Here is a 26,595-nt window from a genome sequence, read left to right as displayed (position 1 = left end):
ACAAAATAAAAGGCATTCCCCTGCCCCAAATGATGGATAATCTTGGCATAACAGAAGGAAAATAGCAGATGGATATAGATGCATGGGGGAATACAGTCAGTCTGGGTCAAGATGATGCCAGTCTTAGCTTAGCAACTGTCTAACTTCAGTTGAATTTTAGAGGCTTTATGACTTTGGATCATTTCAGTGGAGAGATATGACATGAACATGACTGTCATTGTGCTGTCTTAAAAGAAAAGGAGGAACATTTTGTAACGTTTCTGAAAAGTAAGGAAAGACTTTTTTTTTTTAGTGATACCTATTTGCAATGTGGTTCTTGTATGAATAACTCACTGCTGTAGTTGCCACAGCCCAGCACCAAACCAATACACTGCCATGAAAGTAAAAACTAGGCAACAATGCTTTTTGCTTTTTTGTCTTATAGAACGTAGTTGTCCAAAATGCTCTGGCTAGGTGAGAAGGATCCCACTTGAGACTGATGCCTTAGTGTAGATGTCTACAGCTTTGCTACTGCTGTATTCTCCCATTTCAGTGAGAGAGCCTCAGGTAACTAGCCATCACGTGCCTACTCTGCAATGAGGCAAATAATTTTTAGGCTTCCTGAGCTGTGTTGGTTAGGTTGTCATTGACTACAGTAGACTGTGTTGGTTAGATTTCCCACTGATTGTTGTGGAGCTTGGAGACACAGCACAGAAGTAAACACTTAAACACTTAACACCTAAATTTCCCATAGTCCCATCTTGTCTCTTAAATTGTCCATGCAAATGTGTCTGCCAACTGAGATGTCCTCAGGTGTCCTGCTTGGCCAACAGATGCTGCTTTTAGGGTGTAAGTCTACCAGAAGCCCTGTGTCATATCTTGCTATACTGGATGTCTCTGATTCCCCTGGACATCTCAGATGTTACCAGACACCTGAGCTTGGGCAACTGAATCACCCGCCACCCTTCCTCACCGCTGTCTAACACTGAAGAAGTCTGCTCAGACCCTGTGAACATGGTGTACATCTTCATTGAGGTAACCTCAAGTGGTTAAGGACAAAGAATTCGATATGGGAGTGGAAGAAAGCTGAATTTTACTAGCTGGGCCAAGTAGGCAGAGATCCTACACAGCATGTTCTCAGTTAAATTCTTTATGTTACCATGGCATTTACCACCATACCTTGTCAATGCTGTATTCTTGTTTTAAATGCCTTGTCATGCATGTCACATCAACTGAACGTTGTCTTTGCACTTTGTGCCAGGTGACTCAGCTTTGCAGGAAATAGGTACAGCAGGAGATACCCATCAGGGGACAGTGGTGTGGGCATTTTTGTACCCTGTGCTGGTGTCATCCTGGGTGCAAACCTTCTACTTTGGCAGCAAGCAAACCCACTTGCAGCTAGAGAAGCAGGGGTCAGCTCTGCTGCCAGACCTTGTGGTCTGTGCCCTTGGGCTCTGGTGCTGATGTGTACTTCATGTGTTTTAGGGGAATAGCGTTGCACAGGTCAAGCGATGGCATCTCACAGACCTTTGCTGATGGCTGACAGGAACCTGAGGTAAACTCTGGGGCCAAGAAACCAAGTGATCCATCCCTGAGTCCTGCACCTTCTGCTTGTAACCCACTAAAGTGAAGACACACCACTTTCTCAGTGTTACTCATGTCATCCATCCTCTCATGCTCTCTGTGTTCAATTTTCACATCACTTGGTTGCATTTTGTCTTAATTTAGAGCTAGTTTTGCAGGTGAACAGTGCTGCTGTACTGCCATTCGCTATATGACTTCCGCAGCAGTGCTTACACGAGCTGAGATCCCAAGTGAGTTATTCAAGGTCAGGGAAGTAGTTTGCTATGGCTTTGTACAGGGGCATGGCACAATAAGTCCTTGATTGGGACCAGTGGATGTTAGTTTAATACAAGCAATAAGAGGTTCATTTACAAGGAGAATGGGAGTGATGCTGCTGTTATGAAAGGTAGGCATAAGGAAGGATGTAACTTTTTGTTCACAGCTGAAGCTGTCTGATTTTCTCTAAATTGTTATATCACTTAGCTTTGTTAGCCATCTCCGTTCCTGGAGGAAGTAAATGCTTTCAGTAAAAGAATTCTTGGTTATTTTAATATACACCTCCTTTGCAAATGAATGGGAAGGGTTAGAGAATGAAGCAGCAGTATTACATCAGTGTGTGAAACCGTGTTATATGCAGAGACACCCACAGAGGACCAAAATTGTCTGTGTTGTTTTGTTGCCATGCAGAGAAGCTGCAATTGTATTAATGTCTGATTTTATCTGAGTGAAAGTAGGACTACTTTTGAACCAAGGTCACAAGGATTGATTTAAAATTTCCATTTTTAAGAGCATTAGCTATTAAGAGATGTATTGAATTGTGTCCCTTTAGTTTTGTATACAGTATGCAAAAATGAAAATGTTGTGGTTCCTCATAAAGCATTACGTTTAGCCTTTCTGATGTTTTTATGCTATCTCAGAAAATCAGTGCAACAAAATTTGAATTTTATAGGTGTAGAGTTAAAGTCATTCTACAGATATTTTTCCTTAATACACCTATTTTGCAGAGCAAAGAACCGATGAAATACCCTCGTTCTAATATACTTCAAAAAGGTTGTTTTGTTGTTTTGGTTATGTTTTTTTTAAAGTAAAAGATGTTGCGATCCTTTGGTGGCAGTTTTGCTAAAATTTAACTCAGAGTAGCCTTCTCAGGAAAACTCAATTTTAACCACATACTTAGATTGAACTATGATGGGCTGAAACAGGTTACTAGTGCTAAAAAAAAAAAAAAGTTAACTATGAAAACATGCCATTTTTTTTTAAAGAACAAAGTATGTCATTTTCTTCTTCCTGAGAATCAAAGCGTCCATTTGTTTACAGGAAGGATAAAGGATTTTGTAACTTCCCTGAAAGTATGCAAATACATTGCATGAGGAAGACCTTAAAGCTTGTGAAACAATGAAGGCGCTCTTAGATAATATCAGATGAGGCAATTATTGTAATGATCACTTGGAGTTGTTGCTCCAAAGCGTAGTGGTCTGGCTGGGATGGAGTTAACTTAATTCATAGGAGCCCCCATGGTGCTGTGTTTTGGATTTGTGGCTAAAGCAGTGTTGGTAACACACCGATGGGCCACTGATGAATGGTGCTTGCACAGCACCAAGGATTTCTCTTTTTCCCACCCTGTCCCCCAGCGAGAAAGCCGTGGATGCAGAAGTGGTTGGCAGGAGACACGGCTGGGACAGCTGATACAAATTGGCCAAAGGGATGTTCCACACCATATAGCATCATGCTCAGCAATAAAAACTGAGGTAGAGGAAGAAGGGACAGGGGGTGCCTTCCTAGGTGGCCAGTGTTTAGAGACTGGCTGGGCATCGGTCTGCCTATGGCAGGATGTAAGAGACTTCCTTCGGTTCGCCTGGTTTTTTTTCTTTTTCCATTACCTATTACATGGGTCTTTATCTCAACCCATGAGTTGTCTCAGTTTTGTTCTTTCTATTTTCTCCCTCTGTCCTATGTGGGTGCTTGGCTCCTGGCCAGGGTCAACCCACCACAGTCCTTTTTGGCATGCAAAGTGAGGCTTGAGGGGTTCAAGATAATGACAGATTTGATCAGAGTGTGCTAGACTGAGTTTACAGTGTTACAGCTATTTAGCTTTTACTTGGCAGACTGGTACTTGCTCTTGTTGGTCCTGATGATGGTATATTTTCTCCTTTACCTCCCTTACCTGCTCCCTTACTTGCTCCCTTTCTTGCTGTACATTGAATTCCAGGGCTTGTTAATGGTTCCTTTCAGCTTTTGCTGTTTTCTGTGTTATCACTTTGTTTTGCTTTGCCTGGGAAACCTATGATAAAAGCGCTGGCCTGGAGCCCAGTCTGGTATTTGGCCCCTGCATCACTACCCTCCCAATCTCTGGAGAATCATTTCATGGAGACAGCAGCAGTTATACCTTTCTCCTCTCCTCTGGGAGCCACTTTGTGAGGAGAGTGAAGAACAGCACCTCCCCCTTGTCCTCTGAGGTGGATGTTTCCAGCCATATTGCAATGACCACTCAGTTTCTTGAACATCTCTGTACAATCAGAGCTGTCATATGGATGTGGGCTGTGAACCTGATTTTGTCTTCTCATAAGGGTAGCTAGCTGGTAGGGGATGCGACACAGGAGTCTGCCCTGAGGTAGCCGATTCCTGGGTGGCAAAATATGTGGGAGAATTTGGGCAGTGTACTGGTCTGGCTATGATGGAGTTAACTTTCTTCATAATAGTGCTGTGTTTTGGATCTGTGGCTAAAACACTGTTGGTAACTCACCAAAAACCTGCAGGACCAGGTGTTCCCAGGCAGTCTCCCATCTGCGTACCGCTCCAGGTCTGCCTTTTCCAAAGAGTTGACCCAAAATCAATAGAAATTCCAGACTGTCTTTAAGCTGACTTCAGTATGCTTCAGGCCATCTTGGCAGATCCCTGGCTAGTGGTGTTTCTCATCAGCTTCTTGTACCATCTTTTAATTAAAAGATTCAACCTAAAGTATTTTCTTTTGTATTGGGACTCTAGTAGAGATAATAATACTTTATTATCAGGTATGCAGTATTACTTCTCACTGGGGTAAATGGTGCACTCAGCTAGGTCAGTAGTGCTGGAAATTGTCTTTGTGCTTTGTTTTGCAGTTTGTATTGTTCTTTTGCAGCCACTTTAACTGGTAGGTAATAATGTCATGGTTAGTTTACTACAATTTATGCTTGGACAAAGTCCTGAAGCTATACTTGCTATAAACAAAATTCCACAGGTAGCTATATTTTGAATTTACTAGCCATCTCAGACAGATATACTAACTCTGTAGGCCTGGAAGAGTAATCGGTAATCAGCAGGTATTTTGTATCCTCAGTTAATTCACTACCTCATGCCTTACACAGGACTTGTTTCTGCCTATGTTTAATGGATGTTTCCTTTGTTTAAACAGTGGATTTTGCAAAGCTAGCATAGAGTCCATTTGGTGATTATTCATTTCATTCATTTTTGAGCATGCTAACTTAGCTATCTCATCTTTCTTAACACCCCCAACAGTTAATGGAGCAAGAGGCTCCTCCAAAGCCCTATTCACTTTATGTTATAGTAGCAGGTAGTGAAAACAAATAGCAGACCTGAAGAGCAAAACAGTCAGTGCTGAGGACCTGATACTCACACTATAAACGGGATCTTTTCTTCTTCAGAATAGTCCTAATCTGGGCCCATAGACTGAATGCCCATTGCATCTGAAGTGCATTGGGTACGCTCCTGGACCCCATCTTCCAGTTTACTTAATGTAAAAAAACCCAAAATAATTAGCTTTAAAAGCTCTTTTCTGATCCATGCTAAAACACTAATACAGGTGCACCCTCAGAGCACAAAAGTCAGATTACAGTTCTGAATCTGTTGCTGTGGCAGTCTCCCTCTTCCTTCATTCCCCACAAAGGAAGTCTGTGAAGACTTGACAGCTACTTTATTGCAGCAAAGTTGGGTGCTGAGAGTTGCACTGTGACTTCTGTGTGACACCACTGAGTGCAGAGCTGCTCTCCTGGTGGGACCATGCTTTGCAAGAGTTGTTTAAACCAGCTGAGTTTGCAGTCATTCATCAGATGGCCATCAGCTTGGTAAATTAAAATGTGTCTAGGTACTGAAGATGGATCTCTTCTTGGGTAACTTTAGGTATCTTCAGTGTAAATGTCTACATGTTAAGTCAGTCAGTTGCTCTCCCTCTAGAAAGAAGACAAAGAAAGAGGCACTTCATCAGGCCTAATTTAAATGTCTATGTTAGGATTAAATGATTCATGACCTAAAAGTTCCAGTTTTTCTCCACTGACTGTAAAGGGACTCTGAGCAACCATTTAGAGGCACTCATGCTGTAGATGTCCAAAGTTGCATGAGAAGCCCACTTCTCCTTTCCATGTCTGAGCCAGAATTGAGAGACGTACTTGAGGATTCTTCTTGAGGGTTGGGGTTTTTTTTGTCAGATTGAATCGTTTTTCTCATTTTCTGTCATGTTCATACCCGGTGTGCTAATGATGACTTCTTTCACCAGTTTTATTCAGTTCCTGTTGTTTTCTGCGTGGCTCAAAATGTCTCACAAGCATATCACCCATCACTAGTTTTCACTCCATGATCTGAGCACCAATCCCATTAAATCTCAGGACTGTGTACAGAAATACTGTTGCTGGAACAAGGTTCAATTTATATCTTTGTGGATGGTTGATGGTATTGATAGCCTGCAATGTATTAACACACTGAATTATCAAGCCCCTTAAAGGAGTAATGAATACTGCTTACAATGACTTTCTGCCAAAAACATTCCTTTGTAATGTAAAAGAAAGAACACACCAAAGCAGTTAGATACATGTCGACTGCTGTGTCTGCTCAAACTGACAGTGCTGAAAAGGGCTGTTCCTATTCTATCTTTTTTAGCCCTAATGTGATGCTTACACTACCACAGATACTTTATTTTTCACTCTGGCATGCCCTCAGACCTGTAGAGTATTTCCCTGCTTAAGGACAGCTAGGAGTGGTGTTAGAGGGTGACAAATTTTGTAGAAATGCAAAGATTAATCATTATTTTCATCTGGAGCAGAACAGGGAGATGATAATTACATTCTAGAAACTGCAAACACCTGCATGAGGGTGAACTGCTTGTGTCAGAATTTCAGCCAGCTCCCTTACAAAACATCCAGAACACTCAATATCGTTACTCATGCATGGCTGGCAATCTTTATTTTGTTTTCATCCTGATTCCTTTGAAGAATTCATTTAATGAGCACAAACATGCATCATGGTTTTTTCCTCCAGTGTTCCTTGCAATGTTAACGTTTTCTCCTGATCTTAACTTGTAGCCTCCCACTACAAAGAAACAAGACCACAAAGCACGGCAAGCCAGGAAATGTCATCGCTTTAATGTTCTTAAGAAAAAACAATTGGGTTTTGTCCTTCTTAACATCAATTTCAAGAATAAAAATTGCCTCTGATTTGTTAGCCATACATTTCTTTTGTAGGGTGAGTGTGGGGATTTTTTCAGGTTATGACAATGATGAAGCAAGTATATTGTTAAGTTGCTCTTATCCTCTTGGTAAGGATTGTCCTGTCCTCTGAGTAAGCCACGTTTACCCAGCAAGGAAGCTGCTCCTTGCTTCCCATCCCTGGGCTGGATCAATGCTTTGCTTTTCTGGCTGTTCTCAGCTTGGCCTGCTGACTCTGGATTTGGCTGTGCTCTTTTGCCTGTGTCCTGGTTTGTGTTTTCATTTGTGATGACCTTTGTTTGACAATGTATTTTAACAGCTTTATCCACTGTTAATTCTCTGATTTTATCTGTAGTTATGGTGATACTGTGGTGGGGTTTTTTTTAGTTTTGCTTTTGCTGTATTTTAATGACAATGCCATTGATTAACATATGTGTAATTTGCACTCCCTTGTTCATCCCCAAATCCTGGAATTTCCCAGCTCACCTAATTTTATTTTATTTTTTACAAATTGACTCCTCCCAAATCCATCTGCAAGCAAACTCCTGGATACTCCTGATGTACTAAACGAGGGCAAAGCACTCATTGTATTTTAGCACATTACCACCAATATTTTGCTGGCCCTCTTTGCCACGTGCAAAAGGACAATGATGTGCTTATTCACTCCTATCTTTATTCAAGATAGAAGTGAGCCCATTTGGATGCCACTGGTTCATTCAGCCTGGTCAAACACCAATGTGAAAGAACAGTGATGTCTTTCCAAGCATATCAAAGGCTGCCTGCACTCCAGCTGCCAGGTGGATTCACACTGTAACATGGCATGTTATGAAACGAAACAGGCTAATTCTGGAATACTGCACATGCTCACTGTGTTCAGATAATTTTATTCACTACATGAGATTCCTAAAGTGAACATTTGTTACCATTATTTGTTAACACATAACTCAGATTCTCCATATAAGGGAAAGATCTTCCCTATACCTTGTTAGCTCTCCAGTGTCACAAGAAGCAGAATTTCATCTCTTTAAACTTACCATCTTGCATACTCTATTGAGATGGCAAGTACACTTAATGTATTGGTGGCTCCATGGAGATGAGGGGGAAGAGGCTTTTACAGGCTCTACTAACATGTTTTCTTCAGAATAAAAGAGCACAATAGCATTATGATGAGGCTGTCCTGTGGTGATGTAAGGGAGCCTGTGATAGGGAATATTACAGAGGCAACAAGTAAGATAAAAAGATTACTCCTTTCATTCCAGAATCTGTGAGCACCAACTGCTTAGAGTTTTCTCTGAAGCTCACATTATGTGAATTATAACATGCTTCAGTCCCATCCCAAATCAGGTTTGTGTCACAAACTGTGGGCCATTTCTTGCTCCTCATCACTCCAAAGTAGTTGAATTCTTCAGCTGTGCAGTTTCCTCCTTCCAGCCTGCCCATCTTGAAGTCATCTACAGTTTGGCAGGGATGGGGAAGGGTCACTCTGAGATGCCATCAAAGAGAACTAGGCAGGGCTGATGCAGAAGACAACTCTGCCTCATGTGGTTGGGGAGCTGGACCTGTGTTTAAATGCTGCGCTGCATAGTTTAATTAAGTAAACTAGCCCAAATGGTTGTAAAAATCATTGGCTATGTGATAAGTAAATGAAAGACAGTATTGTTGGTGGTTTCTGTGTCTGGTTGTGTTTGCCTGCTTTTATATCTCAGTCTATGCGTGTTTGCCTTAATCACAAGCTAAAAGCCCTGTGGAGCATCAGTGACCTAATTAAAAATGGCTTCCCTGATGAACTTCTTCCCTAGTTTATGCATTTATATAGGTTTTCTACAGATGACATACAAAGCATGATATGGAAAAGGATGAAAAGCAGGTGGTGGCAGAGTCACTGCCTGCAGTTGTCCCAGTTGTGTTATTTGGCCTTGTGCCAGCCTCTGACTGGAACTAACTGCTGAGGAGTTGGAGATCAATGATTTTAGGCATTTTCAAATTATCCTTGATGAACTGTACAAAATCCACAATCATCCACCCAAAAGCAAACAACAGAACTACACAAATGCATATAATTTAACATGAATTTCTTTTACTTGTAGGGATCCTATGAGTCCCATGAGTCACATCAATCTTGACGTCAATTAGATCTTTGAAATAGCTATGCTGCACCATCCCGACTACATAAATTCACACAGTCGCATACAAAAACTCAATTAAGGAAGAACAAGCAGAGTCTGTGGTCTTGAAATAATGGTTTACTGGCAATATCTTTTACAGGGACAGCATGAACTCCTAGTCTAGTCAAACTGAAGTGTTACAGCTTGTGCACGCTTCTCTTTCAGCAGGCAGAGGTGGGCCAAATTTGTGATGGCTGCACATTGGTACTGCTGGGCTGCCCTCCCAGGGGATGCCCCGGCTTTATGTTGCCTTAAAGTGAAGCCGTTTAACCAGAGCAGAGCAGAACAGGATTCATTATTGCGTCCTCGTTATGGATGAGGAAGGGGCTCTGCTCAACTTCTGCTGTTTAGGTGAGGAAATAAAGCACAGTGTAATGACATATCAGGGTTGTATGATGCTATGATCTCGTTCTATCATTTCATACGTCTCTGTTGCTCATAGACCCAAAGACTGGCTATTTATTCAAAGACCAAGGAGGAGGCAACTTTCTCATTAGTCTCCTTATCTGTGTGATCCTATGCATAAGAAATTCAACGGGATGTGGCAAGAAGGTTAAAGCCCTGTCTCTTCCAAAGGAGAGTTGAGTTCTACATACCTGGCAACAGATACTCTGAAACAAGGGTCCTCTTGGTCTCTCACGGGAAATGTGTTATGTGGTATGACCTGATTACAAATATTCCTCGTGTCAGGGAAAGGGATGCTCACCACCAGCTCAGTTGTGTTTCCTCTCCTGTTCCTATAGGAAGTTGGGTATTCAAAATTCAATAGCTTCAGAAGACCTTAAGAATGTGGGACTGCATGATGTCATGTAATTTTTGCAATTTGAAAGTCTAAACCTGAGTTTGGCTTCCTTTATAATCAGTAGATACAAACAACTCTTTAGTGATTTAGTTTACATATTTAAAATGCCTGTCTTAGGGTGATGTGGATCATCCTCTGGAGGTGCCCATTTTTCTCCATTGACCACACAAGGAGTGTTGTGTGATTAGCTCAGGCCTAGGCATCTGCATGGTAGATGCCTCAGGGCATATAAATCCCCCAAATGAGAAGCCTGCTCAGGCTCAAGAAGGATGTCAGTGTGTGTCTGTGGTTAATGTGCCAGAGAAAACAATCACGCAGTTTTGGGGGGTTGGGGCCTACTCTGAGTACACTGATAAGTCAGGTCCTACATCTGGCACAGGTAGAAAGTGCCTGGTTTAGGAATTCTGGAAGTTCAAGACAGGAGATACTGTGTGCTGTCAGATCAGAAATGTCCATTTACCTGTCCAATGGCAACGACAGTCTGTAGTACACCTTCCAAACCAAAATATGGATGCTCAGGGAGATTAAGGGCAGGATCAAGTTTGTAATAAAATCTAGCTGTTTACACATAGCTGTATGCCTACAAGCTAACTAGGGGTATAAGCGTCCATTAGATAAATGGAGCTCTGGTCAATACAGTCCATGCAGCTTTCAAAGTGATTCAGCCAACCTGATTCAACTAGTGTATATCTAGTAGGTGTATCATTCCCTTTGAGATGTCCTACAGCAGCCAAGACATCTGCACAGGGCTGGCAGCTATACCACGGGACCTACCAAGCCTATGGAGCAGCAGTGCCCTTCTGAGCAGAAGATGGATACACTAAGGGATCTCCAAGGGCACTTGGGTGCCTACATCTGGGCTTCTGAATCATATTCTTGGTTTGTCTTTCAGGGAGAAGAATCTCTTTCTGGGTTCCACTGCCAAAATTACTAGCTTGCCTGGTGCACTCCAGGAGCCCTTCAGCAAAACTTAATGGCATCACCTATCCCTGTGTGAATTTCTGGCAAGTAAATGTCATTTTTTATCAGTGGTGTCAGGCAGCTGACCTGCTGATGCACGGTGGTCAAGCCCCACTGCAGGAAAGCTGGGCACACTAACCCAGGCAGCTGGTTTCAGCCCATCACAAGGGTGATGTAGGACCCTAGCTATAAATCAGGAGTTGCTGCACAGCAGCTCATTTAGACCATGTTGTGTCCTACAACTGGATTAATTTCCCCTCAAGAAACTGGCTGTAGTCTTGTGCCGTGTTTGAAAGGCCGGTCTGGGAGAAACTGAGCAGAATCTTAGAGGCTTAAGGACTAGACTGAGACTACTTCTCTGACCACCTAGACAGACCATCTTAAGGTAATACACTCTTTTATTAATTTGTTCTGGGCTTACCTTGGCTGTGACCTTTTACAAAGCCCTAGTACAAAACACTCCAATAAACAGGGCTTTAGTTAAGGTCTTCAGGGTTGTAATCATAACGCAGCAAAAAAGGGAAGAACTTCCACTGGCTTTAGTGAGCTTAATACACTGATCTGTAATGTCTAGCATGACCTCTATGAAGTCTTTTCTTCTCTGCAAATTAATTTCAGATTTCAATAGAAACAAATTTACACAAATATACAACCTGACTTCTGAGTTTCCATTTAATCATTTCCAATGACATTCACTAGAGGAAAATTATGGAGAACTTTATAAATTAGATTCACCTTCTATAGATACTACATCAGGCTTGGCATTTAGCAATCTGGAGCATTACTGAACTAAAGAAGAGAATTGAAATTCACCATAGTCAGATATTCATTGAGAATGCCCGGTTCCTTTCAAAAATAAGCCAACAAGGTAACAAACCCCTTTAAACTACCAGTCAGCTACAGCTGTTGCATACAACCATTGTCATATCTGTCTGACTTTGTACACTTGCTCAAATGTATGTTGGTGTCCAAATATATTCAGACCCTTGTCTAAACATATGTAATTATACTGTAACTCGAGATATTTCTGTTGGATTGGTGCCTTTCTGCATTTCTAAAATCTACCTCTGTATGTTTAAGTATCCACTACAAATTGGTTTACATTATCTCAACTAAATTTCATTTTACCAATGTTATTTATTTTGCCGTCTTCTGCCATTTATCAAAGTGGTTTTGTAGTCTATTCATATCCTCTAAGGATGCAGAATCCCTCCCAGCTTTATAACACCTTAATATTAGGTTGGTAAGACTCTCCACAGTTGTTAATTGACCTCTCTGGTATCCTATTCGAAACATCCTCCCAGGATAATGATAAAGTATTACAATTACCTCATATTTAATTTTTAATAATTTTTTACAGTTATCACACTGATATACATGCAGCATTAGCCTCCAGAAAGTGATGTATCCATTTTGAAGTCCTTAAAAACCACCTCCTTATGAAAAAAAAAAAAAAAAATTCACTCATCTGTGCTGTTTAAAATGTATATGAAAGTATATAACCAGAAGTCAAATGCTTATGCTTTTTCATCAGCTTTATGAAAGTCGGTATTTGATGTGATGGTGGTCTGAATTTCCCTAGGTCTTCTATCATTCTTCAGAACAGGCAGGGTAAGCACTACTCTGGCCTGTGTTATGTGGAAGTCAGACTATGTGATTGAAACAGGTCCGCCTGGATTTAGCATTTACTTACCATCTGTTGTACTGGAATAGTTTGGTGAACCGAAGTGCCAAACATTCACCACCTTCTCAAAAATGACTACCAATTACAACTGTGAGATAACTAGAATTAATTATTTATTTTTTAAATTAAGATCTGTCTTGTGGGGATCTGTTTAAGCTCTCATATACCACCCTAAGAAGCTATGTAAGGTGCTAGAGCCTCTTCATGAATCCTGACTGCCTCTAGTTAACAACCAGAGCCAGCAATAAGCTGCAACTGTGAAAGAAGATGTTCACGGAAAAAACGCACACACCTGGCAAAGAGCAGATCTGCCCCACCACATCCAAACCTTAGAGTGTTCTTATGTCAAAAACTCCAACCCACGTCTTTCTGGGCAGCTGAGAGAGGGTTGTGAGTAACATGACAAAAATAGCAAATGACTCTTTCAGGGAAGGAACCCTTCGTTCCTCATTCAGCTACACAACAGTGCAGCCAGGTCTCAGTAGGCACAAAGTGGATGCCCCATCGCTGCCTAACTAGTGATTCTCTCTGAATGTTGATCTACATAGGAGCTATTTAATCTTGCTTTCCTGAGCAAACTCATTTAGAAACTAGCCACTGCCCAATGATAAGCTAGAGGATGAAAAACAATTGCATGAGAGCTGACTCCAGCTGAACCAGAAATTATTTGCATGGGTATTTGGAACATTTTGAAGGCTTGCCTCATTGGTGCCACTGCCTTTTTTTAAAGTGCCATACCAACAATCAGTCAATTCAGTTTCTAATTTGAGAGTTGTTCTAGCCTACCTGCCGATAATAAGCTCTATAGCAGTGAATAATGCCTTACAACGTTTCCATTTGGCTAGAAAAACCTGTGCCACCCTGGCAATCCACCATCAGTCAATTCAGCTTCAGCCAGCCTCATTTCTCTCACTTCTTGTGTAGATTGCAAGCAATATGGTATACCTAGTTATCAACCCTTAAGAAACTCCAAAAATACATCCCAGTACTTCAGGAAAATCCATCACATCACCTCAGCAGCACAGACTACTGTAAGCAAGTCAAAGCAGTCTTCTGCTCTTGGCACTGGCTTCCCATAGCAATACCAAGTCAATTAATTTGACTCCCAGTTCTTACTAGTGGCCTGAGACCCAGATCCTTTAAAAATCCTCCTAAATCTGTGTGATAAGATTTGGCTGACAGCTTTGCTCTTCAGGTAGAACTGAGCTTTCTATAATAAGGTGTAGTTATCTGCACAAGAGACAGAGCTTTCTTGCAGGAAGATCTTTAGTTTGTGGGATTAATTGCCATGCAAACTAAATATCATCAGAACCTTCACCTGATTTTTTATGCATGCACAAGGCATGATTTTGATGTTCTGCTGTCCCTAGTATCAGCACAATCTGAGGCAGTATTGACAAAAGCTGTAGCAGGGGAGGGGAAGCAGAGCTGGTCTATACTGGAACCAGTTGGTGTTGGTCAATGGAACTAACTACTCAGCAGGCAGTCAAGACAAACAGGTTCCAGACATCAGAATTTCTTGTCAGTTCCTTCAAACTGTGCCAACGGCGTGGGAGGAGATACTGTGGGAGCAGGAAACAACTCTGCCTTTCCTCCAAATAAGGTCAAATCAGAGGGAACTCTCCAAAAATGTGAAACATAAGCACGAGTTTTATAAAAGACTGTGCTCCCCCAACTGTACCTCTAGCCTCCAGCCGTACTGCTTGCCCTCTTATAACCTTTCTTGTGCCTTCTTGATGAGGATTTTTTTATTCCATATTGAAACTGTCCACTGGCAACAATGAAGCTGAACCTTCCTGCGTACTACATGCATTCCTGGATATCACATTTCAAAAAAGTTCCAGTAGAGCTTGAAAACCTACAGGAAAAGGTCACAAGGATGATGAGAGGAATGCAATGACTTTCATGCTTGATAAGACAGACTAGGGTAGGACCTTGCATCTTGGAAGAAAAATGATAAGTATTGAAGTGATAGAGGTTTATAAAATTGTGAATAGCGTGGAGGCAAACAGGGAACAATCATACTCTGTTTCTCATTAAAAAAAAGAACTAAAAAGAACTAACCAGCATAAAATGAAAATATAATCTATTATATTCTAAAATATATACTAGATAACATGTATTTATGTACCATTGTTTCACTATGTAACAGAGGTCAAAAGTCTATGTAAATGGTATAGGAACAGGTCCATTGATGGCTATTAAAATGAAGACTCAGATGCAACCTTTTGCTCTGGAGGTTTCTAAACTTTTGATTTTTCATAAGCTGGGAAGATATGACAGGGTAAAGACTGTTAAGTAAATGTCCCATTTCTTAAATCCTTCAGTGAGGATCCCTAAATGACCATTTCCGACACTGGAAGAGTGGGCAAGATGATTGACCAGTTTGTGTACGATCATCCTGTTGTCCCAACCTTTATTGTGGAACAGGGACCACCTCCAGTACTGGGGCTAAAATAGAGGCAAGGGGGTTGGCCTGAATGTTGGGGTGGGGTCTTGGCTGGGACCACTAGGTTTGTTCTTGGACTGATCCAGGTCCTGAGGAGGGCAGCACCTGGCATGGTGGTGACTAAGGACTGTTGGAAAGGCTGAAGGGGATTAATCCCCATGAAGAGCAGAGGAGGAGCAAAACTGTCTTGGCCAAGGCAGGTGATGGTGGGGGGCGGCAGAGGCATGGGCACCTAAGGCAGGCTGAGCCATAGGACGGGCTCACAGCTCAGCCATGCAATTGTGGCTGCACCTAGGTGAACTGCAACTGCAAATAAGCTTGCCTGAAACAAGGCCTGACAACCAGTGTTCCCAGTAATCCTGTCCTTGGTGTCAGTGTGTGCAGCTCGTACACCTGAAACAGTCCTGAAGGAGGGTTACGTGTGAGAGTGTTGTGAATGCATCTAAGCATGATGCTGTGGCAACTTGAGTTAAAATGATCTTTCAGTTTATAGAGAAACAAGATGATATCACCTCTACAGTGATGATCCTGACATCCAGTTAAAATGTTGGTACCTGCACTTGATGCTAAAACATTGAAGCAGCAGCAGAAAAAAAAGGCACAAAATGAGTGAGGGAATGGGAAAAGTAGTTTACAGCAAGAGGTTGAAGAAGCTCTACCTGTTTGGTTTACCAGGAAGAAGACTGAGATGACTTGATGATAGTGCACATCTTTAGGAGCAGTCGATATACTGAACACCACAGAACTGTCTTTCAGGGAAAAGGAAGAAATCTGTGAGTGTGAACTGAAGCCTGACAATACTGGCTAGAAATGAAAAACACATTTTTAATCATGGAGGTAAGAGCAGCCACTGGAACAGAGTGCTAAGCCTTCACCTCATCAGGTCTTCGCTCCAGGCAGCGTTTCTGTCCAAAAGGCATGCTCTAGCCAAACAGAAAATACACTGCCACTGCCCTTGCCAAATCCATCCTTCAATGTCATGTCAGTTTTATCCCCAAACTCTCAGGGGTTTTAGGAGCAGCTGAAACTGGCTGGGTACCACACTATTGCGCCCTCTGTTCCTGTCTCCTCTGGCACCTGTAGAGTCCTGAAGGTCCACCTCACTGCAACCCTTCCCATGTCTAGTGGACAACCCGTGTTTGCACGCTGCTGGGAACACGACTGCTTCTGTCGCCAAATAAGCACCTCCTTCAGAGACCACTGCTTGTGGCAGCTGCCATCCCCACTCTTCTCAACAAAGGTCCGCACCCACATGCTTTTCTCATAACCCTTTCGGGGACACCGAGGTCCCCTCCAAGAGGAGGAATCCCCTCGGGGCGCACCTCCTCGTAGGAGAGATTTCCGCCATCTCCCTGCGGAGCACGGGTTTCCCCAGGGCCGCCCCAGCCCCGCGGCACCGTCCCCCGGCCGCCCAGCGACCCCGCGGCCGGGCGAGCGGTGCCCGGGGTGGCGGCGGGTGGCGCTAGGACACCCCGCACGTCTCCGCGATGCCGGCGGACCGGTACCGCTGGGGCCGGGCGCACCGGGCGATGTGGGGCGGGCGGGGGACTGGGCGTGCGTGCGTGTCTCCTGTGGAAATCCCGGAGCCTCCAGCTCCGCCCTGCGCGTGTCCGTGGGCTGGGGCCGGGCGGGGGAGCAGCCCCGGCCGCCGCCGCCCCGCCCCGCCATGCCGCAGCCGTAGGCAGCCCGCGGCCGCTCCCAGCCCTCGGCCTCCGCGGCCTCCGGGCGGCGCGGCGGCGGGCGCGGCCCTGCCCTGCCCTGCCCGATGGGCAGCCTGCTGAGCGGGGTCAGCTTCAAGGAGCCCACCACGGTGGAGGACTGCGATTCCACCTGGGACACCGACTCGGAGCCCGAGGCGGCGGAGCCCGGCGGGGAGCCGCGGCGGCAGGAGGGGGTGTGCACTGCCGCGGGAGGCGGGGAAGAGCCGGCCGAGCTGCCCGCCGCGGACTGCCGGCCCCCAGAGCCCCCGCCGCCCCCGTCCCCGCCGCCGGAGGAAGGGGAGCGCGCAGAGGCGGACGCGACCAGCGCCGAGCAGGTACCGCCAGCGCCGGGCGCGCCCCCGCCTCGCCCTGCCCGCGGGCCCGGCGGTCGTGCTGCGGCGAGCCGGGAGGAGCGGCCGCTGCGGGGCGGGGGAGGCAGGCACTTCCCGCTGGCGTCTGCGCCCTGCGGAGCTCGGCCGGGAGCTCCTGCTGCTGTCCCGCTGCGCTCCCCGGCGCCGAAGAACGGGCGGAGCCGAGCCGAGCCCCCGGGCCGGGGCAGCCCCGCTGCCTCCCGCCCTCCCCGCTCTGCGGCACTCGGGGGCCGGAGCACGGGCCCGGGCGGCCGCCCGCGGCTGAGGCACCGCGGCGCGGGGAGCTTCCCGTTGCATTGGGCGGCTTGTGATCAACTAGCTCTGCAGCCGAAGTAGAAATGAGCTGATTTCTGTCCCCCCCCCATCATTAAGGCAATCTACTTTTGGGAGAAAATTGAGGCCTTGAAGTGGTTGTCAGTCCCACTGCTGCTGTTCCTTGGGGAAGGTTCAGCTGTAAATTAAACATAGCCTTGAACGTGGCCTCTTAATTGAATGGGTTAAAAATCTGAATATTGGATCATACATGGCAACAGATTTGTGACGACTCGGCGGGTGAAGAATTTACAGAGCAAGTTTGTGTCTTTTAGGAACCTTTAAAAATCTTGACCCTAAGAAAAGAAAGGGTTGCTTTGGCCATAATTTTATTGGAGTTAGAGTTGAATGCAAGGTGGACCAGCTGGGTCTTTTTTTTTTTAACCTGTAAGATGTATTACTTTTATATTTGGTTGTGAAACTCTACAAAATTAAATAAGCATCAGCATTTTGCCCTTTTCTGCTTGATACGTGGTGATACTAATGCCTGACAACTGAGTGTCAAGGGGTGTTGCTTGTTCAAGTAAGCGTGTTTTGCCTGTAGGTATGGTCAAAGCTGGCCTTACAAAAGGAAGAATGAAAAGAGGTGCTTGTTCGTCATTCATGTGAGATTGATAAGCAATGGGATGGGCAATAATAAAAGTAAATGTCCAGTGCAGTCCCAGGGAACTTTCCTTTTTAGGCTTGACTTTAACTTATTTCATGTGTATTGTAAGGAGTGGAATGAAATATTCTCATTTGGCCTTTAGGTTTAGTGTGGCGACTTATTTTACAAGATTAAAGAATACAAAACTCCTTCCTGCAGTATGGTTATAAAGAAATCACAAAGAAAATAAAGTTGTCGGTAGTAAGTTGAAGTCTCTGTACATTAATGCTTCATTTTCTGTTTTTCTTCAATGTGTGCAGCTGTTTCAAGTGTTCTCTGAAGTCATTTGGATTATTTCCATTGACCTTGATGGGCTCTGGTTGTTTCAGGTCACAGCTCCCAAACAGCTGGGGGCCAGTACAAGTTCTCATACATATGTATTTTCTCTAAGCAAGTTTTTGTTTTGGGATTTAGTGGCTCTTCTTACTAGGTTTTAAATTTAAGTTCTGAGAAACAAATAATAGAAAAAGGTTCAAGAAGGTGTTAGAACTGCAATTTGGTTTGTCCATGACTATTCATTTTCTTCCACAGGATGCAATGATAGCAATTAAGTCAATGTACACATGACAAATAGTCTTTGCAAACAGGATGATTTCCTGTTCAAAATAAGTAGTGTCTCTGCATTTTCATGTGTGATTACTTATTTCATCTTGTGCTACCACTTGCTAGGTTACTTTGAAGTCTTGCATTTGGAAATGACAATCAGCCTGTTGATTTAAATCAAATTTAGTCTCATTGGAAGGACATTTCATAGTCTTGCTTTTGTATTTTATTTTTTAATTTAGGTTTACAGTATGTGGTGTTAAGTATTCAGCAGGCAGATTTTCAGTGTTTAACCAAACAGTAGGCGAATGCACGTACTTCTGTATGTTTACATTGCTGAAAACCATCATGAAAAATAATTATTTTAATATTACACAAATTTGCTATTTAGTGTGTTTGTGTATGGTTATTATCTGCTTTCTAACTGTTTCAGAGTGGTGATGGAACTGAGCTGACAGCCAAGCCAAAGAGAAGCTTCTACGCAGCAAGAGATTTATACAAGTACCGACATCAGTATCCAGTAAGAATATTTTATGGTTTAAAATTGCCTTTTTAGTAGAAGACAGCACACAACCCAAACATTCCTAATCCTTTGTGGTGCCTAATAAATACAAGAAATTAGAAGAATCAGAAAGCCGATGCAGAGGCCCAACATATGCCAGTGGGAGAGGAGTGAAACTAGTGCAACATCTTTTCATCCCAGGTGTACATGCAAATACATGAGATGTGTAAGCCTGGGAACAACAGTAGGAGCCCAGGAAAAGGTTTGTGCCTTGAACATCAAAGAGGTTACATGATAGCATTTGGACTTATTATTTGCGTCTTGGAAGTTCCTTGAGACTAAAGTCAAGGTGCTGCTCTGCTTGCTGCTTTAACCTCTGCCTCAGCAGGAGAAGGTACCAGCCAGGAGGAACTTGCAGATCCTTAAACTGAATCTTTAAGTGCATGAGTAATTCTCAGTGATTTCCAGTTTTCATAAAACTCTGAAATTTTTTTGTCCTCAAATTATTCAGAGAGCACAGTATCACTTTCTGGATACTCTTGATAGGTTTTTGTAGGCTGATAATGTCCTGTTTCCTTTCTTTCAGCAGAACTTTAAAGATCTTCGATATCAAAATGACTTGTGCAATCTCCGCTTTTACAAAAATAAAATCCCTTTTAAACCTGATGGTGAGTAATCTGTGGCAATAATAGTGATAACAAAAGAATGCTCACTAATAATAGTAACAAAGTGAAACTGTAGTGATAATTGCGGTGCTGACAAATTTAAGGTGTATAGTTGTATATTGTACGACTTGAACCTCCCGTGTTGGAGTAACATGTTGATAACATGGGAGCAGGTTATGCTTAAACCAGAGTTAGCTTTCGCTCTAGGGAGGTGGTGCTTTTCTCATCCAATGTCAGCATGATGTAATACAGGGCGTTGTTTGTACCACTATACAGTAGTGGCACAACCTGTTATTAAACAAAGATAAAGTCGCTCCACTATGCTGCACAAACTCTTGTTGCTTGAATAGGAGTGGCAGGGATATGGGTGTTATCCCTAGCGCTATGTAAGGGAAAAAGAATGTGTTGTAACTACCTCATGTGTGATTATTATAATAACAATAGTAAAATAATTTCTCACAGTCCCTAGTGGTTCTGATAGTGGAGCAGGAAAGGTTCTGCACAAACACAGGACGAGCTGAAAGATGACAAACCCTGCTACAGAAAGTTTGCAAGCAAAGTATGAGAGACGAGAGGGTAGCAGACAGATGGGGAAGCAGAAGGAGGCAATAAAACAGTCTTGGTTAGAACAGTAGACAGGAGTGTCAGCACACGAGAGCTTAGCCATTGGCAAAAGAAAAAAAATTGCAGATCGAAAATAAAAAAAAGAATGATGAGGAGGTTACTTTGAAGGTGTGTGCAGAAAGATGCTCTCAGCATGAGAGCAGCTTAGGAGGAAATAGCAAAGTACACATTGGAGTGCAGAAGAAGTGAGTCGTGGAGGCTGCCATTGAGGCAGAATCCTTTCGGAGGCAGGATCAGTCTCATAGCAACAAATGGGTTCTGATAAGGTAGGAAGGGACAGGTCACAAAAGGCTTTGGAAGTGGAGGCATACAGTTTTTGTCTGATGTTACAGAAAAGGGCTTCACAAGGAAGAATGCAAAGCCAAAAAATAATATAAAAAAGCCGCAGTCTAGAAACGTGTTCTTACCAGCAGCATTCAGGGTAGATACAAGCAAGACAAGAGAACACTTTCCAAGGTCAGGAAGGAGGATGTTGAGATGCAAAACGTTAAAGTTCTGATAGGAAGCTGAATGGGAAAGTGTTATATAGAAGGATCTAAAGATGTGCTTATAGGACAGTTGAAGATGAGAGCTGTTTATAGGCAAGATAGTGATAATATCCTCAGCAAGTGAGAAAACAAGTCAGGTTAAGTGAAAGAAAGAAGACCTTTGTTTTAATAATCTTCAGCTTAATCTCAGTATCCACAGGCAGATGTTGAAGACTGTTTTTAGCTTGACTGGAAGAAGAGTTAGATCTGTGAATTACCAGTACAGAGGTAGCAAATTCGGGAGACACTACAGAGAGAACAGAGAAAGAAAGAAAGAGAAGGGCACTGAAGTCCCTGTGAACCTGAAACTGAAAGCCAGAAAAGGTTGGAGAGGGGGAGGGGAATCCTCTAAAGTGCAAAATGAAGGAGCAGTTCAAGAGGATTAGCCAGGAGAAGAGATAGTCATGAAAGCAAGAGGAGGGTTTCCCTCCTAAAATTTGTAAAGAATAAAATTTCTCTTAATATTTTAGGAGAAAACCACAGTTGGTAGTGTCAAAGGTAGCTGTGATAGGCCATGGAGGCTAAAGCATTGGTGGCTGGGAGCTCTGGTTATGTAGAAGTTTTTATGGAGAATGGGTAAGCATAGCCACCACCTTGACCTAAGCCTGTGGATCTGTGGGAGTGTTCAGAAGGAGTCCAAGCTACCATGTTAGGGACCAAACTACTGAGGAATGTTATTAAAAAAAAAAGACATTTCTAGTGCAATACTGTATCTGAAGTTTAATTCCATGACCTACAGATTTAGCTTGTGGTTCTGACTCGGAGCTGGCCTGTCTGTGTCTCCACCCTCGAATTGAGCAGCAAGTTTTCCGGTACTTGAAATGTTGGTTGGACACAGTGCAGTGATGGCAGGAGGTCCTCTTTGCAAGGTCCTTTTCCAGCCTTGCTGCACTGGAACCCTCAAGTTCTTAGCAGACCCTTTGACTGGCTGCTTTCTCCATTTCTTGAAGAGTACCAAATGAGTTCTCCTTTATCATTGAGACCCAGGTGGAAATTTTCACTGGGGGGAGAGAGAGAAAGAGATCTCAAATGTGTAATAGGGGACTATCTATGTGGCACTTTTGGCTTTTTAGGCCACTCCTATGCTATTTGACTTTTGGGAGAGGCTGTGCGGCAGTGGTAAAACGGTTGTTGGTTTCAAAGTAGAAACAGTCTTAACACTGAGCTTGCTCTCATGGGAAGAGACTGTACAGGTTTTGGAGCAAGGAACATCTTTTTATGTACTTTGTGTATTTTTGCAGTACCTGGAAAAGTGCCCTGGCCCCTGACTGAATTTCACAGTCTCATTGCGAAGAATGATTAATTTCCTTTTACATGTACTTTGTCCCCTTTTTTCATCACTGTGTCTTTCCAAGAGGAACTGACTGAACTCTGCAACTGTTCTGAGACCACTAAAAGCTGAAATTCTCATTTGTGGAGTGTGACCTGAGAACCCAAGGTCAAACTCATAGCACCAGCAGCAAGACTCTTGGCCACAGCTAATTGAGACAGATTTCCTGATTGTAATGTTATTTCCAGCTGGAGAGATTCCTGGAATGGGAGACTTGTTAAAGAGTTGAGGCTTTGTTCAACTAAGATGAGATTATATATATATATAGAGAGATATATATATGCAGAGTTTTGTCATGTTAAAGCAATGAGAGGTGATTCACGATGCAATATTTTATATAAGTGGTTTGTTAATTACCAGTCAGTGTGATAAAGGGATCTAGGACATGAGAACTTTTTGGGAAGTGTATTTTACAGAGGTTATTGTCACATAGCCTCTGCTGGTAAGTACTCAGTACAAGTCAGTTGATTTTATTTATATTGAAATTCGATAAATCTCTTGTTTTTAATTAAGCTTTAGTAACTAAATTAATTTTAAATTAAATTTATTTATGGTTGCAATAGACCTTATTTCACATAGTATGTGAAAGAGAATTAAAGTATGTATTGTATCATTATGTTAACATGGCATGTACTTTATGTAGCTGAATACTGGTTTTGATGGCTACCTAACAGTTTTCAAATTATTTTTTATGCAGGGGTTTATATTGAAGAAGTCCTAAATAAATGGAAAGGAGACTATGAAAAACTGGAACATAACCACACTTACATACAGTGGTTGGTCACTTATTACCTATTTCTGTTTCAAAGCATTAATTTGATTAAGCGTTCATATACTGTGAGCCGTAATGTGCTTTTTCTTTTAACAGGCTTTTCCCACTGAGGGAACAAGGTCTCAACTTCTATGCTAAAGAATTAACTACATATGAAATTGAGGTAATACAAATTGAGCTCAATACAAAACATCACATTAATTTTGATACATAACTGTTTTTTGTTATGTAGAGTCATTTTATACAATGCAGAAGTACTTGCTTTAGTGCCACTTAGAATTTTGGACGTATTCTTTGTTTATTAGGAATTCAAGAAAACAAAAGAAGCAATTAGAAGATTCCTTTTGGCTTACAAAATGATGTTGGAGTTTTTTGGAATAAAACTAATTGATAAAACTGGAAACGTAGCACGAGCTGCTAACTGGCAAGAAAGATTTCAACATTTGAATGAGTAAGTAATGACATGCACTCCACTCTCTAGAATTGCCATAGAATTTCTTTAGCCTTTTGTTTGCTAGAGAAAGGGAAGATGTATTTTCCAAAAATTGCCAGGAGAAAGAGAAAAAGAAATAGTCGATGCCTGGTTTGTATCTGTATGTGTACGTTCCTCCTTCCCCTTTTTTTGATTGTGCTTCTCACCCATTACCAGTCTGACATAATTGAATTCCCTGAAAATACACCTTCAGATGGTGCTGAAGAAGATCACAGTTCCAAATTAATTTGTTTGTCGTGCTACAGAACACATTTTCACCTGATCCCAAAGCACTGCTTCTCAGTTGGAAAGAACGAGTGGCTTATCTTTGTATTCACATTTCTTTTTGAGAAAAATCAAATTCTCTCCACCTGTATGGAAGCTAAATAACAAGATTTCCCTCCCTCCTCAAAACATGAAATATTATGTATTTAATACTTTTTAATTGCAGTGCTTAACTGGAGAGGTTTAGACACGCTTTAAGTCAAACTTTAGCCTGACTTTCAGCAAATTACATCTGTTGCTTTTCATTGGCATTGTGTGGAGCGTAAGTTTGCACTGAATTTTGTCCCATGCAAATCTTGTAATCGCTTTCCTAATACCTCTGACCCTACAGTTGAAGATTGTTTTCTTGCAGTATTTTTTGTCTCCCATCCAAATGAAAGCTTGTAGGTAGAATTGCTGATGGATAATTTTGAGTGAATAATGGGAATAACTTGTTATTAATTTTACTTAAATATTATATGAGGCAATGCAGGTGTGGGCTCAGACTCAGGCCACAGATAAAATGGGGTTTCAGGAAGCCCAAATGTTACTCACTGCATATTTTTACACTGTAATTCCTATATTCTCACCAGTGAGTAGCTACGCAGTTTTAAGTCAGGAACTGGGACTCTTTTTACCTAATTTTAGCCATCTAAAACTTAGTCATTTAACTTTTACTGTTTACTTAGCTATACTTTATGAGGGAAAGAGCTCTGCACAAGCACTTCCAGAAGACAGTTGGTTCCATTTATCTTAAATACTTCTTAGGGCAATGGGACTTGCTCTCCAGAGGTTTTTCTCCCAGCACGGACTGTATCAGAAGTGCAGGTAGCTAGTCTAGACTGGAGACCCAGCTTTTAAATACCTTAAGTGAAGTGAATTCCTGTTCTGTAGCTGTATTACTGCAATACACTACAAACCGCATATTGTATAAAGTGACTGGGTTTTCTCCTCAGAAAGAATATATACAGCAGAAGGAATCAAAATCAGTACACACTTTAATTTTTTTTCAGGCTGTTGCCTCAGTGCATTTTACAGATGCTAATTTTCACTCACAACATCCTAGCAAAGGAGGTGCTAGCAAGCTTCAGCAGCTGTGAGAAATTAAAGTACAGGAAGCCTGAAGTACACACCTGGAGTGATAAAAAGGAGTGAGGAGTTGCAGTTCCAGTTCTGTATCTGTAAGGTGGTTTTTTTTTTTTTCTGATTCAATGGAATTTTTTCACCCTTTTTTTCCAAAGGTCTCAACACAACTACTTGAGAATCACTCGAATTCTGAAAAGTCTTGGTGAGCTTGGATATGAGAGTTTCAAATCTCCCCTGGTAAAATTTATCCTCCATGAAGCTCTTGTGGAAGATACCATTCCCAACATTAAGCAAAGTGCTCTAGAATATTTTGTGTATACTATTAGAGACCGAAGAGAAAGGAGGAAACTCCTGAGATTTGCCCAGCAACATTATACACCCTCAGAGCATTTTATCTGGGGACCCCCAAGAAAACAGAAGTTGGAGGGAAGCAAAACAAATAAAAAGCCAGCATCTCCAATTTCTATTCACAATAGCTATATTTCTAAGCATAAGAAACCAAAAGAGCCTAAGAATACATCGGCAAGTGGAAGCTCAGCTGGTAAAACAACTGAAGAAAGAAAGGTAGAACTCACAAAAAACGGGGAAGAAAATGACCAGGATGAACAAGAAATGAACTGTGATGCTGTTAGGCAGAACAACAGTGAAAAGAACAGTGATACTGATACCTGTCAGCTTTCAAAATCAGAAGAAATTCATGATACTTCAGACAGAAAGGAGGACGCTTCTCATTCCAAAAAAGATGATGAAAATCTGAACAATGACAGTGGAAATCACCCAGGCATTATAGAGAAAGATTTATGTGACACTGAGAATTCTTCAGATAACACATCAGCAGATCCACAAGATAACGTTGATAAGGATACACTTTCAGGGGGGACCACCACGAAAAATAAGGATGAGCTCAAATCATGAGTCTGAGGTTAAAAATCATTATGTTTCATATTGAATAAAGCAAATTATTCATTGCTCCTTCATTTTGGGTGAAATTTACATTTAGTGTAGTATAAAATGTTCACGAGACTATGCTTGTTGTGAATGCATCAGATTAGGCTTCCATTAGGTTAATGAATTTTATTTTTTTTTCAACCTCAATTTATCGGCAGCCAGCCAGGTGTGGCTCTTTAAAACAATCCTGTATATTCAAAGCTAAGAAATTTATTATCTTTTCCAGACAGATTGCATAGAAAAGCTTATCTATTTTTTTGCCGTTACATTCATCCAGTATTAAAAAAAAACAAACCAAAAAACCTGTAACTTACTAGAAAGCCTTGGAACATCAGAATTTTTAAGTTTCTTTTAATATGCTTTAAGTCTTGTTTTCCTTTTATGAAATGACTAGAAATTATTCTGAGAGCACAGTTTTTTCCCTAGTGGATATTTTTTTTTAGGAACTATGTTCATGTTTAACAGCAATATTTGCACAGCATCTTTTAGACTAGCATCCTTGTCGGAGACACTTAGTAACAGATATCAAAATGTCCTATGCAGCTGGGTATCATTGCACATTGAATAAAAGTTTAACTTACAATGAAACTGTATCCACAGCTTTTGGGTACAAGGGAAGTTGCACTTTAGATTTCTTTTAGTCCCCATTAAGTTTTTTCTTCTCTTGATTCATTTGTTACTACTGCTAATTTGGAGGGGGAGATCTATTTGATCTCAGTCTGAAAGGTCTCTGTTGACCAGCTGTAATACAACTCCCTCAGCTGGGTTCAGCACCTGGAAAACCTCTGGACAGCTGAAAAGCAGTGTCTTCACCACA

The 26,595-nt window shown here is 42.2% G+C and overlaps 1 protein-coding gene across 6 annotated transcripts in view; it reads left to right on the top strand.

Moving 5' to 3' along the window:
* OGFRL1 (opioid growth factor receptor like 1) overlaps window positions 1-25,807 on the top strand; it is a 79,099-nt gene extending 53,292 nt beyond the window's left edge. For 3 of the 6 annotated variants that reach the window (XM_054819374.1, XM_054819375.1, XM_054819376.1), the window contains 6 exons: window positions 19,022-19,108; window positions 19,677-19,758; window positions 22,934-23,012; window positions 23,105-23,171; window positions 23,314-23,459; window positions 24,986-25,807. In XM_054819374.1, coding sequence (XP_054675349.1) covers window positions 19,022-19,108; window positions 19,677-19,758; window positions 22,934-23,012; window positions 23,105-23,171; window positions 23,314-23,459; window positions 24,986-25,745 — 1,221 coding nt within the window. In that variant the 3' untranslated portion in view covers window positions 25,746-25,807. Of the gene's footprint in view, window positions 1-16,608; window positions 17,052-19,021; window positions 19,109-19,676; window positions 19,759-22,933; window positions 23,013-23,104; window positions 23,172-23,313; window positions 23,460-24,985 lie in introns of those variants that run through there. The other 3 variants (XM_054819373.1, XM_054819372.1, XM_054819377.1) reach the window with 3 other exon arrangements.
* The last annotated feature ends 788 nt before the right edge of the window (window positions 25,808-26,595 follow it).

The sequence above is a fragment of the Grus americana genome, chromosome 3 (assembly GCF_028858705.1).
Source record: "Grus americana isolate bGruAme1 chromosome 3, bGruAme1.mat, whole genome shotgun sequence".
Taxonomy (NCBI): Eukaryota; Metazoa; Chordata; class Aves; order Gruiformes; family Gruidae; genus Grus; species Grus americana.
This window is presented reverse-complemented; position numbering and strand designations above follow the sequence as displayed.